The 15,738-nt window shown below is 37.8% G+C and overlaps 1 protein-coding gene across 2 annotated transcripts in view; it reads right to left on the bottom strand.

Annotated features, from left to right (window-relative positions):
• Nucleotides 1-927: 927 nt before the first annotated feature.
• The window catches only part of TMPRSS15 (transmembrane serine protease 15), a 140,973-nt gene continuing 126,162 nt past the window's right edge, over nt 928-15,738 (bottom strand). For both annotated transcript variants that reach the window (XM_055417759.2, XM_088837087.1), the window contains 4 exons: nt 15,030-15,211; nt 13,311-13,406; nt 8,668-8,807; nt 928-1,083 (listed from right to left, as the gene is read on the bottom strand). In XM_055417759.2, the coding sequence (XP_055273734.2) occupies nt 928-1,083; nt 8,668-8,807; nt 13,311-13,406; nt 15,030-15,211 (574 nt within the window). The remainder of the gene's footprint in view (nt 1,084-8,667; nt 8,808-13,310; nt 13,407-15,029; nt 15,212-15,738) is intronic.

The following is a 15,738-nucleotide window of genomic DNA, read 5'->3' as shown; positions in this document are numbered from 1 at the left end:
TGAAGTTTGTACTTTGGAAGTGATCCAAGAGATTAAAGCTGTGGAACAAATGCATTTATTCTACATTTTTGGCCTTGTAATGGGCAATTCAGCTGTGTCTAAATGTTTTGGACATGTTAGAAATACCCACTATAAACACATCTGTCAGAGAAAACCCACATTTGTAATACTTGTATCTCTTTGATATGACTGATAACTTTTTGGAAACCCAAAAAATGCCAGCTTGAAATAAATGGACTGTGGTATAATAATCCAAGTAAAAATGATCTGATGAGAGAATGACAATGTTAATTAGTTTAGCTTTTATTTTGATGCAAGGGCAATGTATAGACTTGTGCTAGTTTGCTGTTTCACTAGCTTATTAGAGAGGATTGTACAATCAGTTTAGTCCAGGCTTGTGACATGAGCTTAAAATACATATATTTTATTACGGGGAAAATATTAGGGATGTGCTCAAGATGAGTTGAAAATGCATTTGGATAGGAAAACAGCAATTGATTGAGATGCTGATAATAGTGACCCATCCTGGAATTAGATAACTTATAGCAATCTATTTCAAACAATACCATACTTTGTGTAAAAGTTTATTTCACTTCTCTTCCTAATTTTGCTTAAACATTATATTACATGCTTTAAAATAACATTTCTTTAAATAAGAGAATACGATAAAAATAATGATTAAGAACAAAGGAAATAATGATGTCTGTGAAAGAATAACTGTTTACAATAAAATCAGATTTATTATTTTACAGTTACTTTGTATTGTAAAGATTTGTTTCTGCTTTTTTTTTTTTTCCTGGAGTATTTTGGTGGTTTAGGTAAGAATCAAGACTTTTATAAATGATTTTTTAAAAACTCTCAATTTCCATGCTTCTTAAAGTGAAATGGGAAAACTGCCTGATTTTCATCTTTGCTTTTGGAAACGCTCTAATGTAGAAAACTTTGTACCCACTCTGTGAACCTTGGGACCCGGGCATACACCCCTGGGCGATTAGGCAGTGCACACTGGTATCCAAATGACGTCACGCCAGCCAGGAACCATCTGTTGTTTTCTTGGCACATGAGTGGTCCGCCTGAATCCCCCTAAAGAGTAAATTGCCAAAGAAAATCATCGATGTGTGGTCAATTGATATAAATATGAGTATAATTGTTTAGCAAATAAATCCAAAACTGAAGATCAAAAATATGGTTTTATTGCAAGTCATCTATGAATAGTCTTATCGTCCGTCACACTGGATCAAGAATGAGAACCTTTAGCCGGTCAGTAAGGACACAGAAACTATGACAACTACAACAAAATTTGTGTGTAATTTTTTATGATTCACTTTTATAGCAAGCATTCCCTTTAATTACGGCATTTTAATGGGTACCAAGAAATTTTCCTGGGAAATCCCATGGACAGAGGAGCCTGGTGGGCTACATTCCATGGGGTCTCAAACAATTGGACATGACTTAGGGACTAAACAACAAACTTTCTAAGGCACAACTCTGAGAGCATCCCAATCAAAATATATGTTAAAAGCTACTCTTTTTATTAAAGGAGATATTAATTTATCCTAAGTATTATCAGGGACTTTGTGGAAAGACAGTCATTCCACATTATGTGCTTTAGGATGACTAAGAACTCACACATAAAACTGATTTTAGTTCTCTTGAGTAGTATTAGTTTTTGGTATTAGACAAGCATAATCAGATTTGAAAAAATAATATTTCAATGGAAATAGGCACATTTATAATATAATTTCTAGTGACAGGTACACATGTTTTCATCTGAGATTTTAATCGATGTAATGTCTGTAATTTTAATAAATATTAATTATAGCAATTCCTAGTTATTCACATAGTTTATTTACACATGATTGTTCCTGTGTAATGCAAGGGAATATAATGCAAATGTATAGTACTGTTATTTAATGACAGACAATTGACAAATATTTTCCCACATTAAGTGAAACCGATTTTAGTCTTTCCTTTTTTATTTATGAAATATTTTTGAAAATATTTATGAAATATTTTATTTATGAAATTTCTTTTATATTTATGAAGGAACGTAAAGCCTTGTATACTGTGGTTGAAATTTCTGGTACAATAGAATATTTCACACAGGCTTATTTAAAAAATTATCCTGAGAGATTTTTTTTGCCTGATTCTTGATTGCCTTTGAAGCTTACATTTAAGGGGAAAAAAATGTATTTAGAAAATCACCCTTTCTCTCCTGGGTGCAGAGGAGCATAAGTCATATTGGCAACCACTGGTTAATTTCTTTTCTAGATGTAACAAATGCACTCAAGTTGTTTGAAGGCAGAGCTTGTAATTTGATTAATACTTCTACATCCTCAACCCTTAGTCCGTAATATAGGTTCAGAAATATTTATGGAAGAGTGTCAATTCAAGATAAGAATAAATACTGACTCTAACTGATGTGTGACTTCAGTTCAGTTCAGTCGCTCAGTCGTGTCTGACTCTCCGCGACCCCATGAATCACAGCACGCCAGGCCTCCCTGCCCATCACCAACTCCCGGAGTACACTCAAACTCATGTCCACAGAGTCGGTGATGCCATCCAGCCACCTCATTCTCTGTCGTCCCCTTCTCCTCCCGCCCCCAACCTTTCCCAGCATCAGAGTCTTCCAGTGAGTCAACTCGTCGCACGAGGTGGCCAAAGTATTGCAGTTTCAGCTTTAGCATCAGTCCTTCCAATGAACACCCAGGATTGATCTCCTTTAGAATGGACTGGTTGGATCTCCTTGCAGTCCAAGGGACTCTCAAGAGTCTTCTCCAACACCACAGTTCAAAAGCATCAATTCTTCGGTGATCAGCTTTCTTCACAGTCCAACTCTCACATTCATACATGACCACTGGAAAAACTATAGCCTTGACTAGACAGACCTTTGTTGGCAAAATAATGTCTCTGCTGTTTAATATACTATCTAGATTGGTCATAACTTTCCTTCCAAGGAGTAAGTGTCTTTTAATTTCATGGCTGCAGTCAGCATCTGCAGTGATTTTGGAGCCCCAAAAAATAAAGTCTGACACTGTTTCCACTGTTTTTCCATCTATTTCCCATGAAGTGATGGGACCAGATGCCATGTGTGACTTAGAAATTAGTATAAATAAACTCCAACTCTTTGGGAACTTTCAAAAGGACTCATTTGGTTTTCTTCATATTTTCAAAATAATTTTTTAATAGACGGTAGAATCCGGATGCTGATTACATGAGAAAGGATTTTATTTTATTTATTATTATTTTTTTTAATGTATAACTGAATACTTTTACTGTACAGAAGAAATTAACATTGTAAATCAACTATGATTCAATAAAATAAATTTTTAAAAAATACTTTATTTACCCATCTAGAATTTATTTTTTTCTGTGTAAGTAAAATATGAAACCCTATTTTCCCCAACAGTTAAAATAATATGTCAACATAATTATTAATTTCAGCTAATTTCACAATTTTCTTTTTTTTTTTGGAATGCTCCTCATTTGTCATTTTATTTTATTATTTTTTTTTCCAATTTTATTTATTTATTTTTTTCAAGTTGAACAGACTAAATTTCTTTAAACAAACTTATACTCCAGAGTCCTTTAAAAACTTAATAGCATTTATACATTGAAGGTATTTGATTTTCTTGTAACTAGCACTTCAAATGCAACAAGCATTTGAAGCAACAAGCATTTGACCCAACAAGTAAAACTTTCTACAGTTCATAACTTTTATAAATAAAATAAATTAAATGTACAGTGAATAAGTTCTCTGAAATATTTCAATATTTCTGCAGGTTTAGTAACATCGTAAAATACATTTCAACTAAAATTCACAAATCTAAAAACCTGTTAGGCATTTATAGGTGTTTTAAGATGGAAATGAAGACCAATGTTACATCGTAATATGCCAATTACAAATAGTACTTCAAATAGCAAATACTACAGTTTGTCCCAAACTTTAAAAACTATTCATGAACTCAACACTGAACTATTGATGGCTATGAGAATTGTTTCCTAGCCTTTTTGATAATTTCAACCCATTTACGTTTAAGGTAATTATTGATAAGTACGATCCTGTAGCCATTTTCTTTATCACTTTGGGTTCAAGTTTATACACTCTTTCTGTGTTTCCTGTCTATAGAAGATCCTTTAGCATTTGTTGGAGAGCTGGTTTGGTGATGCTGAATTCCCTCAGCTTTTGCTTGTCTGTAAAGATTTTGATTTCTCCTTCATATTTGAATGAGATCCTTGCTGGGTATAGTAATCTGGGCTGTAGGGTATTTTCTTTCATCACTTTAAGTATGTCTTGCCACTCCCTTCTGGCCTGAAGAGTTTCTGTTGAAAGATCAGCTGTTATCCTTATGGGAATCCCCTTGTGTGTTATTTGCTGCTTTTCCCTTGCTGCTTTTAATATTTGCTCTTTGTGTTTGATCTTTGTTAATTTGATTAATATGTGTCTTGGAGTATTTCGCCTTGGGTTTATCCTGTTGGGGACTCTCTGGGTTTCTTGGACTTGGGTGATTATTTCTTTCCCCATTTTAGGGAAGTTTTCAACTATTATCTCCTCAAGTATTCTCTCATGGTCTTTCTTTTTGTCTTCTTCTTCTGGGACTCCTATGATTCGAATGTTGGAGCGTTTAACATTGTCCCAGAAGTCTCTAATATTGTCCTCATTTCTTTTAATTCGTTTTTCTTTTTTCCTCTCTGTTTCATTTATTTCTACAATTCTATCTTCTAGTTCGCTTATCCTGTCTTCTGCCTCTGTTATTCTACTGTTTGTTCCCTCCAGAGTGTTTCTGATCTCATCTATTGCATTATTCATTGTATATTGACTCTTTTTTATTTCTTCTAAGTCCTTATTAAATCTTTCTTCCATCTTCTCAATCCTTTTCTCCAGGTTATTTATCTGTAACTCCATTTTGCTTTCAAGATTTTGAATCATTTTCACCATCAAAATTTGAAATTCTTTATCAGGTAAATTCCCTATATCTTCTTCTTTTGTTTGTGTTGGTGGGCAATTATCTTGTCCCTTTACTTGCTGGGTATTTCTCTGCCTCTTCATCTTGCTTATATTGCTTTGCTTGGGGTGGCCTTTCCCTCTTCTTGCAGTTTGTGGAGTTCTCTTTATTACGTAGTTTCTTCGCTGTGTGTGGGGTTGAACGGGTGACTTGTCCAGGTTCCCTGGTTAGGGAAGCATGTGTCGGTGTTCTGGTGGGTGGAGCTGGATTTCTTCTCTCTCCTTTAGAAGACAATGGGCTGATTTTCTGGCAGCCTGATGTCCTCTGCCAGTATTCAGAAGTTGTTTTGTGGACTTTACTCCGCACTCAAATGTTCTTTTGATGAATTTGTGGGGGAGAAAGTGGTCTTGCCATCTTATCCCTCCGCCATCTTGTTCCTTCCTCCCCAGAACACTGGATTCTTATATTCCACTTGGTCGTGGAGTATCTCTTCCCAGCTGCTCCAGCAAGGCGCAGCCGCTGTACCTTACCTTGGACGAGGGGTATCTCCTCAAGGCCGCACCTCCTGTTTTGAATGTAGATCAGCTCCTCTCGGCCCTCCGGTGCCCAAGCAGCCACCGCCTCCTGAACGTGGTACAGCTCCTCTCGGCCACTGCCCTAACCCTGGGCGCGGGGTAGCTCATCTCAGCCACGATTCTGCACGTGGTCGGTTGCGCCGGAGCCGGGTGTCTCCCGCGTCTGCGCCTGCGCCGCCGGAGCCGGGGGTCTCCCGCGTCTGCGCCTGCGCCGCCGGAGCCGGGGGTCTCCCGCGTCTGCGCCTGCGCCGCCGGAGCCGGGGGTCTCCCGCGTCTGCGCCTGCGCCGCCGGAGCCGGGGGTCTCCCGCGTCTGCGCCTGCGCCGCCGGAGCCGGGGGTCTCCCGCGTCTGAGAAAGGATTTTAAATTACCCAGCACAGACAGGCTCATTTGCAATTATTTGAAGAATCCACCAGCAGGCTTGAGGCCAAATAGCTGGGTGGTCCGTCTGGTTGAGAGATCTACGGGTCTATTTCTTCCTATCATCAAACTGCACCATGTCATTTCCACTGTGTAACTTCTCTTTGCCTTTATTTTCTGACTTATTCACTGTGGTATAATCTTCTTCCACTATCTTTGAGGTGTGTAACTACTTCAAAACTATGAGTGAAGTTGCAGAACATAAGGGCTCAGCTGGTAAAGAATCCACCTGTAATGCAGGAGACCTGAGTTTGATCCCTGAGTTGAGAAGATCCCCTGGAGAAGGGAAAGGCTACCCACTCCAGTATTCTAGTATTCCAGTAACATAGGCATAATTTAAAATAATGTATCTTTGTTTAATCGATCCTCCTGTTTAACACAATATTAAAGTTGAACAAAGAAAATCATGTAACTCTCTTAGTATAGATCGAATGGCTTTAACTAGAATGTGATCCCACTTTTAACAAAATCTATTCACTTGAATAAATAGTATCTTAAAAAAAGAAAATCATGTAATCTCCAGACTATCAATTCCTCAATCATGACAATATTATGTTACAAAGAATTGTCTTGTGTGGGAGCTTTCTTACTTGCTAATGAATAACACACTTGACTCTCTAGAAACCAGAGCCAAACAGATTTCAGAGATCTGGCATGAGTTACTGGCTTAATATAGCCCAAGCATCGATAGCATCAGCAGTCATACTTTCCACCTCATGTGTGAGGGGGTCCACTGCACAACCCCCATTAACTCTAATTGAAGGTGTACTGCTGATTTCCCTTCTAAATAATAATTATATAAATCTCCCTCTAAGTGGCAATATAGCTTACCTTTAACACACTTTTCATTTTAAAGGGTAGTAGATATCAGAGATAAATTTTAAACAAGAATGAAATCCTATTCATCTTGAATGTGCAAGTGTTCATCAAAGCAGAATAAATGTAAAACTAAGCTGAACATTTAAGATGATATGAGACATGGACTCAACTAGAGGACACATATGGATCTACCAGCTTAAGTGTCTAAGAAAGTCTTGTATCAAGCCAGATTATTATGACATATGTATTAATACGTGTTCACATATATAACAAGTTATTTACACCTTAACAAAGTGAAGCCATTTCTGCACTGGATAAATTGCTACATTTTCATTTGTGAATTATTCATTAACTCAATCTTGCTATCATGTTTAATCTAAACCAGTAGATGTTAATACATTAATATTTTATTAATTTTCAAATATAGAAAACATGGGCTTCCCTGGTTGCTCAGATGGTAAAGAATCCTCTTGCAATGTAGGAGAACTGGGTTGGATCCCTGGGTTGGTAAGATCCCCTGGAGAAGGGAATGTCTACCCACTCCAGTATTCTTGCCTGAAGAATTCCGTGGACAGAGGAGCCTGGTGGGCTACAGTCCATGGAGTTGCAAAGAGTCAGGCATGACAAACCCTCACAATCCTGTTATCAGATTTAATCTAATCCAGTAGATGTTAATGAATTAATATTTTATTAATTTTCAAATAGAGAAAACATGCCACAAAATTTAGTTAGTCTTACAATAAAAATTTTTACACTTCTTGAGTACCTACTTAGTGCCTTACATGTGTTACTGCTTTTAAAACTCAATTTAATCATACCTGTGTGACTTGCCCACTCTCACTGGTAAGTTTTAAAGCAAGGGTTGAATAAGTAGTGTGAGCATGGAATCCATGCTCTCATGGTTATTTCATTCTATACCTGAAAATTAATTAAATTCTAAAATCGAGCAGAATTTACTTTTTATTTGTTGAGTGTATGTAGATTTCATGGAACTGATAGATGGCTACATTATTTCTAGATGGTAAGATGATTTTATTTTCCATGAGGGTTATTTTGTGGGTAAGAGTTTTCTCTGAAAGTCATACAAGTCAAAAGCTAGTGATACTTCAATACCTTGCATGCTCTCCAGGTTGGTTTTCACCCAGAAATTATTTTGGGTGACTGGATACCTGGATCAGACTCTGAATAAGGGTTGAGAATGGGAGAAGTATAGACCAAGTTGGCCTACAGATCCGTTTTGTTTGTATTAGGTTTTTTTTTTTTAAGAATTGGAAATTTGAAAGTAAATGCTTCTAGCTAAGGTGTACCTCTCCAGCCCACCCACCCCTATGCTGCTGCTGCTGCTAAGTCGCTTCAGTTGTGTCCGACTCTGTGCAACCCCATAGACGGCAGCCCACAAGTCTACCCCGTCCCTGGGATTCTCCAGGCACGAACACTGGAGTGGGTTGCCATTTCCTTCTCCAATGAATGAGAGTGAAAAGAGAAAGTGAAGTCGCTCAGTCGAGCCCGGCCGACTCTTAGCGACCCCTGCAGCCTACCAGGCTCCTCTGTCCATGGGATTTTGCAGGTAAGAGTACTGGAGTGGGTTGCCATTGCCTTCTCCAACCCACCCCTATAGGCCCACTCTATTTCACTTGGAAATTGGACACATTCTTATTTTATGCCTAGCCTCTAAAAACATCTGATTTGTAACTCTTGTTGGTAAAATTAGCTTTGTTTCTAAAGTTCAGGTCTACACTGGAAGACTATTCAGATAAGCCACAAATAAAAGTGAAAAGTCACAGTTTTGTAAAAGAAGAAATACTTAAGATCCTGGTGACTTCTGTACTCCCTGGTCATATTGAATGATGAATCCATCATGTAGCAATGCTTTCTGGAAATTGAGGGTGAGCAGTTTTACATATTTACCTGACAAGAATCTACCCCTCCTGCTTCGTAGCCTGCACACACCATATTTTCCGTAATGTTATATTCCGGCATCTGTTGTTGACATTTCTCATTTGATAGAAGGGGAACGTCAGCTTCTTGCAGTACGTCTGCAGTAGAACCTGTTGGAGATGGATAATGCAGCCAGCCAGTCAGAAGTGATCAACATGCATCAGTGAATGAGCCACCATCAGTCTTATTTATTTCAACAGTTCCCTCTCATTACTGAGTACTGTGTGCATATATAATGAAACTAAATGCTAAACCTTGTACTTTAAAGCACATAATAAAGCCCATCTGCGGATTTTGCCAAATGAGTGACAGTAAAGCACTTTCTCTAGTTCCCAAGGGTTAGCAGGCATGGTCGATTGGACTAGATAGTCTTTGGGTACGTTCTGTAATTTCAAGTGGTGACCGCAAGGTTCATGGGGAAAAAAGCCCACCACACAAAGAGCTTAATTCATGAAAATTAGCAAAGGCTCAGAAACCCAGAAGTGCTTTTCATCTGCCAGCTGAATAGGTGCTCCCTTACGATGGTATTCAGCTCCTTTGTGAGCAAACAGGTGCGAACTGAGCAGGAGACAAAGCTCAGAGGAACTGTGCCCTGGTCTCAGGGCAATCAGCTCGTCATCCACGTGCAGGCAGAGAGAAAGGAGGCATTGAGTAGCAGAGCATACTTCCATACTTCCATGCTTTTTACAAAATGACTCATCCACTGAAAGCGTGAATCTTTGTTTACCGAAACACCGATCCCAAGAGGGATATGCAAAAAGCAGGTGTCTAGTGCCCTAGAAAAGGTACACGATAAGCACTTTCCAATAATTAGCATTTCTATTTGGTTTCTCAAGAGAGGCAGAGAGTTGAAAATCAGCCAGCTGCATGTGACAGCCAGTGTTGGTGTGACCTCATTTCCGGTTACGTTTCATTGCCACACTAAAAGATGAGAAACAAACATGCGTGTGTGTGTGATTTAGGTGCAAAGCAATGTATAAATAACCTAGTGGTGTGTTTGTAAATGTTCAATAACTGGTTTTCAAGAAATGAAGACAAAACCCCAATATGTATTGTCTGTCAATGTGCCTGTTATAAGCACTCCAACCATGGTCGATTTCAAGGCATCAGTATCACAGGGAACATGAAGTTGGGAACTGATTCCAACTGGTGCCAGTGACTTCAGAGGCTGGATGACTTTTAAAGCTTGACAATGGACTTTAAAAAGTGAGTTACAGAGGTTAAGATGGAGGAGAACTTTCAGCATCTCACTGTCATTTATTCTATGAAGATTGAGTACGGCCTGGTAGACTTGGTTTTACGATAAAAATCAAAGACAATTTTGCTGCTTGTCAAGAAACAAAAAAATTGGTTGGCTATATGATAAAACTTTTTAAAAAGTTAAAAAAAATTTGAGCAGTGGAGTTACAGTTAACACTTGTCAACATGAGTTATCAGAGGACAATTGAAAATATACACATTCACACAGAAAAAACCCACACGAAAATGTTGGTGAAGTTATTTTAATCTTACTAGTTGCCTTGATTTAATCAACTAATACTTCTTTCTTTTCTTTGTAAGCAGTGTGTTCATAATCTTCTTAGAAAATTAATTAGTATATTATACTCAAAGGGGAAAAACTGGGATTTTAGAAATAGTTGGAAACCCTAAGACAAAGTTCATAAAAATTGTTAAAATTGCCATCACCCAGGCAGTATTTAAACATGATTTGTTTATTTCTAAGTGAAATTGATCTCAGATGCAGATTTTTTTTCTTGGCTCCATACCACTCCCAGAGTCTTTTCTTAAGTCAATTAAATGCATATCTTTAGTAACAATAAGTAAATCTGAACAAGTTTACTCAACTCTTAAAAATATAATTTCTATGCAATAAAGTTTTAAATTTTGTTAGTAGATAATTTGTTTTTAAAGAGTACATTGTAGTCATAAATGTCTTTTAGCTTGAAGTCTGATAGAAAAAATATCTAAGAATCATTTTTGCTCTTCAGATTTCAAAGTTAATAAGTCATGACATTTTTCAAATGGAGGAAATAGAATGATAAACAGTCTTTGACTTCAATATACTTTCCGGGCAGCAGAAGCAAAGCATTTCAGCCACATAATGTAATTGCAGTGGAGAACCTTTGTTGGAACCATCAGGCAATGATTTGACTCACATTTTATACTCTCTCCTACAAGAAGTAAGGATATTTTAGCTATGCATCTTTTGCTTTTGGGACCTGCTCCTCTCCACAAGATTTTGTGTATTTTCATCTTAAATGCAATTAGGATTTTTACATAAGATGGCAAAGACCTGTTGTGATTCTGGAGACCAGGTTTTTCCACCTGACAATAGTTCTTTAACTTTTTGCTTAGCTATGAACGAGGTGGTCAATTTATCCTACATAGAGTTAACTCCCATGAGGAATTTTGAAACCAATGAAACTTGCAGTTACATTTATGGGGTGTAAAGTACTAGAATGCTTTTTATTTTTAAATGCTTGATTATTTTTAATATGGGCATGTTTTCTTTGTTTGGAAAGCATGCTATCAAAAAATGCTAGTGAGCCAGTGGTTTATTAATTTATAGTCTTCAGTGTAACATTCATGCCATATCTGAGTCTTCTTGTCAGTAGGTGGAATCAGCATGTTGAAAAGAATTTCCTACTCATCTTTATATGATTTATCATGTAAACATTTATATGATAATTTATGTAATACAAATTATATGATTTCTATGATTAATACAAATACTTTCATTGCTTTGGGAAAAGTAGTAGTTAATAACTTGGCTTCTCAAGATAGAAAGCCCAGAAATACACCCATGCACCATGGTTATCTTATTTTTTACAAAGGAGACAAGAATATACAATGGGACAAAAACAGAATCTTCAATAAATGGTGCTGGGAAAACTGGACACCTACATATAAAAGAATGAAATTAGAACACTTCCTAACACCACACACAAAGGCAAACTCAAAATGGATTAAAGACCTAAATGTAAGACCAGAAACTATAAAACTCTTAGAGGAAAACATAAGCAGAACACTCAATGACATAAATCAAAGCAAGATCCTCTGTGACCCACCTCCTTGAGTAATGGAAATAAAAACAAAAGTAAACAAGTGGGACCTGATTAAACTTAAAAGCTTTTGCACAGCAACGGAAACTAGAAGCAAGGTGAAAAGACAGTCCTCAGAATGGGAGAAAATAATAGCAACTTAAACAGCTGACAAAGGATTAATTTCCAAAATATACAAGTAGCTCATGCAACTCAATACCAGAAAAACAAACAACCGAGTCAAAAAGTGGGGAAAAGACCTAAACAGACACTTTTCCAAAGAAGACATACAGATGGCTAACAAACACATGAGAAGATGCTCAACATTGCTCATTATTAGAGAAATGCAAATCAAAACTACAATGAGATATCACTTCACACTGGTCAGAATGGCCATCATCAAAAAGTCTACAAACCCTAAATGCTGGAGAGGGTGTGGAGAAAAGGGAACACTATTGCAGTGTTGGTGGGAATCTAAATTGATACAGCTACTATGGAAGATGGTATGGAGATTCCTTATAAAACTAGGAATAAAGTCACCATATGACCTGTAATCCCACTCCTAGGCATATACCCTGAGGAAACCAAAATTGAAAAAGACACATGTATCCCATTGTTCACTGCAGCACTATTCACAAAAACTAGAACATGGAAGCAACCTAGATGTCCATCGACAGATGAATGGATAAAGAAGGTGTGGTACATATACACAATGGAATATTACTCAGCCATAAAAAGGAACACATTTGAGTCAGTTCTGATAAGGTGGATAAACCTAGGACCTACTATACAGAGTGAAGTGAGTCAGAAAGAGAAAGAAAAATACCATATTCTAACATATATATAAGGAATCTAGAAGAATGGTGGTGAAGAATTTATTTACAGGGCAGCAGTGCAGAAACAGACATAGAGAAGAGACTTATGGACACGGGGAGGGGGGAGGAGAGGGAGAGATGTATGGAAAGAGTGACAGGGAAACCTACATCACCACATGTAAAATAGTCAACAGGAGTCTGCCGAATGGCTCAGGAAACTCAAACAGGGGCTCTGTATCAACCTAGAGGGGTGGGATGGGGAGCGAGATGGGAGGGAGGTTCAAAAGGGAGGGGATATATGTATGCCTATGGCTGATTCATGGTGAGGTTTGACAGAAAACAGCAAAATTCTGTAAAGCAATTATCTTTCAATAAAAAACTTAATTAAAAAGAAAATAATTTGGCTTCTGATAAGACTTCATCCATATGCTTCACAAAAATACATTTTTATAACTTTTGGCTGTATTCACTTCAGTGAGTATATCTTTTCATCAGAGAGTTTATAATATTAATATTAACATTAGATATTGAGCTCGGGGGATGCTTGGATTTCCCTCTTATAATAGTTTTATAATATGGCATGTGCAATTTGGAAATACAATTTTTAATTATACAAATACAGAACATATGAATATAAGCCTGACAGTGTTTTTAAGAGACATTGCAGAAAAGTGTTATAATATGAGTCTTTTTAAAATAGTCACAGGGTAGAGTACTAGCAAGCTTTTTATATTTTCTTTTGAGTCCGACAATTTACCTTGATATACAAGTGTCCCCCAGCCAGCAATAGAACAAATTCTTCCTGGGGAAAAAACTTGATTTTCTTCTGGTAAACAAATAGGCTGTATATAATCTGGAAATATGAAAGAAAACAAAACAAGAACAAACACACAAGCATTTCCAAAAGTTTTAAAAATCAATCCTTTTCAACATTTCATCTAAAAAAGCTTGTGTTTTCTTTTTATCCTGCCTGGACATGTTTTAGACATCAATCTTAAGGGAAAGAAGCATTGCAGAGCAGCACTTCTTTGAAAGTGGATTAGGTACCACTGGTGGCCTTTTAGGATCCTCCACATTGTCTCAATCACTCTGCTGTAATGTACACATCTTAGTTCTGGAATTAGTCATATGCGTTTAATTTTTAAATCATCATGGTACTTAATAGAATGTGGTGCCAGTTCTGTGAAAATCTTGGTAAGGCTGTTTTCTTCAGGGTTAATTAAGAGAAATTTGGGCAAATGTTCTGTGGAGGATTTTTCTTTCCCCCAATTATCCCCACATTAAAAAGGGTTTTAGGCGATTGTTTTACGGGGTACTTATGGAGGCATTAGCATAGGTTGCAGACTTTTTAAGCCCGTCTCCAACAATTTGCAAGCCCCCTAACATTTATTCAGCATCCAAGACATGTAAAACACAGGGCAGACACAAAAGTAAATAAAAGGATGGGCCAACACAACCGACTGCAGCAAGCATGTGCCTTTAAGTGCTCTCCTACATATGGGCGCTTCCCTGGTGGCTCAGATGGTAAAGAATCTACTGTAATACAGGAGACCCACGGCGAAGATCTGCTGGAGAAGGAAATGGCAACCCACTCCAGGGTTCTTGCCTGGAGAATCCCACGGACAGGAGCCTGCAGGCTAAAGTCAATGGAGTCACAAAGAGTTATTCGAAACTGAGCAACTAACACACACTCCTACAATGGAGACCAAATTCCTTAGAAGCACAGGAATGCCAACACTTTCTCCTGACTGGGGACTGGAAGTCTTCAGAGTAAAGGTTGGAGCTGAGCAGAGCCCTTCAGGGTGAGTTTTACTCTCTCAGGTGATTTCTTGCTCCTTATTTACTGACTCTTTATGAATGGTGGCACAGTGGTAAAGAATCTACATGCCAGTGCAAGAGACACAAGAGACATGGGTTTGACTCCTGATTTGGGAAGATCCCCTGGAGGAGGAAATAGCAAACTAATCCCAGTATTCTTGCCTGGAAAATTCCATGCACACAGGAGCCTGGTGGGCTACAGTTTATGGGGTCACAAAGAGTCGGACATGACTGGGCACAGACACACACACACAGATAGCCATTCTCACTCACTGTGCTCTTTGAACACATGGTCGTCTCACTTTGTCCTATTCCAGATTGTAGCAGGTGAACCTACCTTTCTTTTCCATGAGAAAGAGAAGTGGCATGCAATAGAGCATGACCTGTTTTCCCTGGGTTGCTCCTTGGAGCTGACTGCTATACAGGGCTCTGAGAGTTTTATTTTACTGGTCAATTTTCCAGAAGGTGGGTTTAAGCACCTTGATGAAGGTAATTTAATATGTTTCTCTCCATTCCCCAATTCCATTTAAATTATAATGATTTCTATAACAAATTAACCAACTTTTATGGGCTATTAATACACTGGTACTGATAATATTTCAATTCTGATTTTGAATTGATTTGGTCAGATAAGATGGCTAAAGCTGATTTCTCTTACCTGTGTAATTCACTTTCGATTCAAGATGCATCATGGCGATGTCATTATCCTTTCTCCGTTTATTGTAGTGTGGGTTTATGACAATTTGGTCAATCAACCTAGTTTCTATCTGAGGAGAAGTCAGATTTGATGCCATATGCAGGCCTAGCACTGCTTTCCACTTAGACGGCTCTAAATTTCTCCTAAAGATTATGAAAATGAAAGAATAAGAAATTTCTCATCCACCATAGTTACACTGTAGAGAAACTCACAGTAGATATTTCAGAACCACTTGTTCCTATCCTCAGGTAATCTTGCACTTCTCTGAAGAATTCTTTAAAAATATCTCCTTTAATTTCCAAATTGGGAAAGGAGTACATCAAGGCTGTATATTGTCACCCTGCTTATTTAACTTATATGCAGAGTACCTCATGTGAAATGCTGGGCTGGATGAAGCACAAGCTGGAATCCAGGTTGCTAGGAGAAATATCAATAACCTCAGATATTCAGATGACACCACCCTTATGGCAGAAGGTGAAGAGGAACTGAAGAGTCTCTTGATGAAAGTGAAAAAGGAGAGTGAAAAAGCTGGCTTAAAAGCAAGCATTCTAAAAGCTAAGATTATGGCATCCGGTCCCATCATTTCACAGCAAATGGATGGGGAAAAAATGGAAACAGTAAGAGACTTTATTTTTTTGGGCTCCAAAATCACTGCAGATGGTGACAGCAG

Source organism: Moschus berezovskii, chromosome 1 (genome assembly GCF_049115385.1).
Source record: "Moschus berezovskii isolate FMDL1 chromosome 1, NW_MosBer_1.0, whole genome shotgun sequence".
Taxonomy (NCBI): Eukaryota; Metazoa; Chordata; class Mammalia; order Artiodactyla; family Moschidae; genus Moschus; species Moschus berezovskii.
Note: the sequence above shows the minus strand (reverse complement) of the source record. Positions and strands in the feature narration are given on the sequence as shown.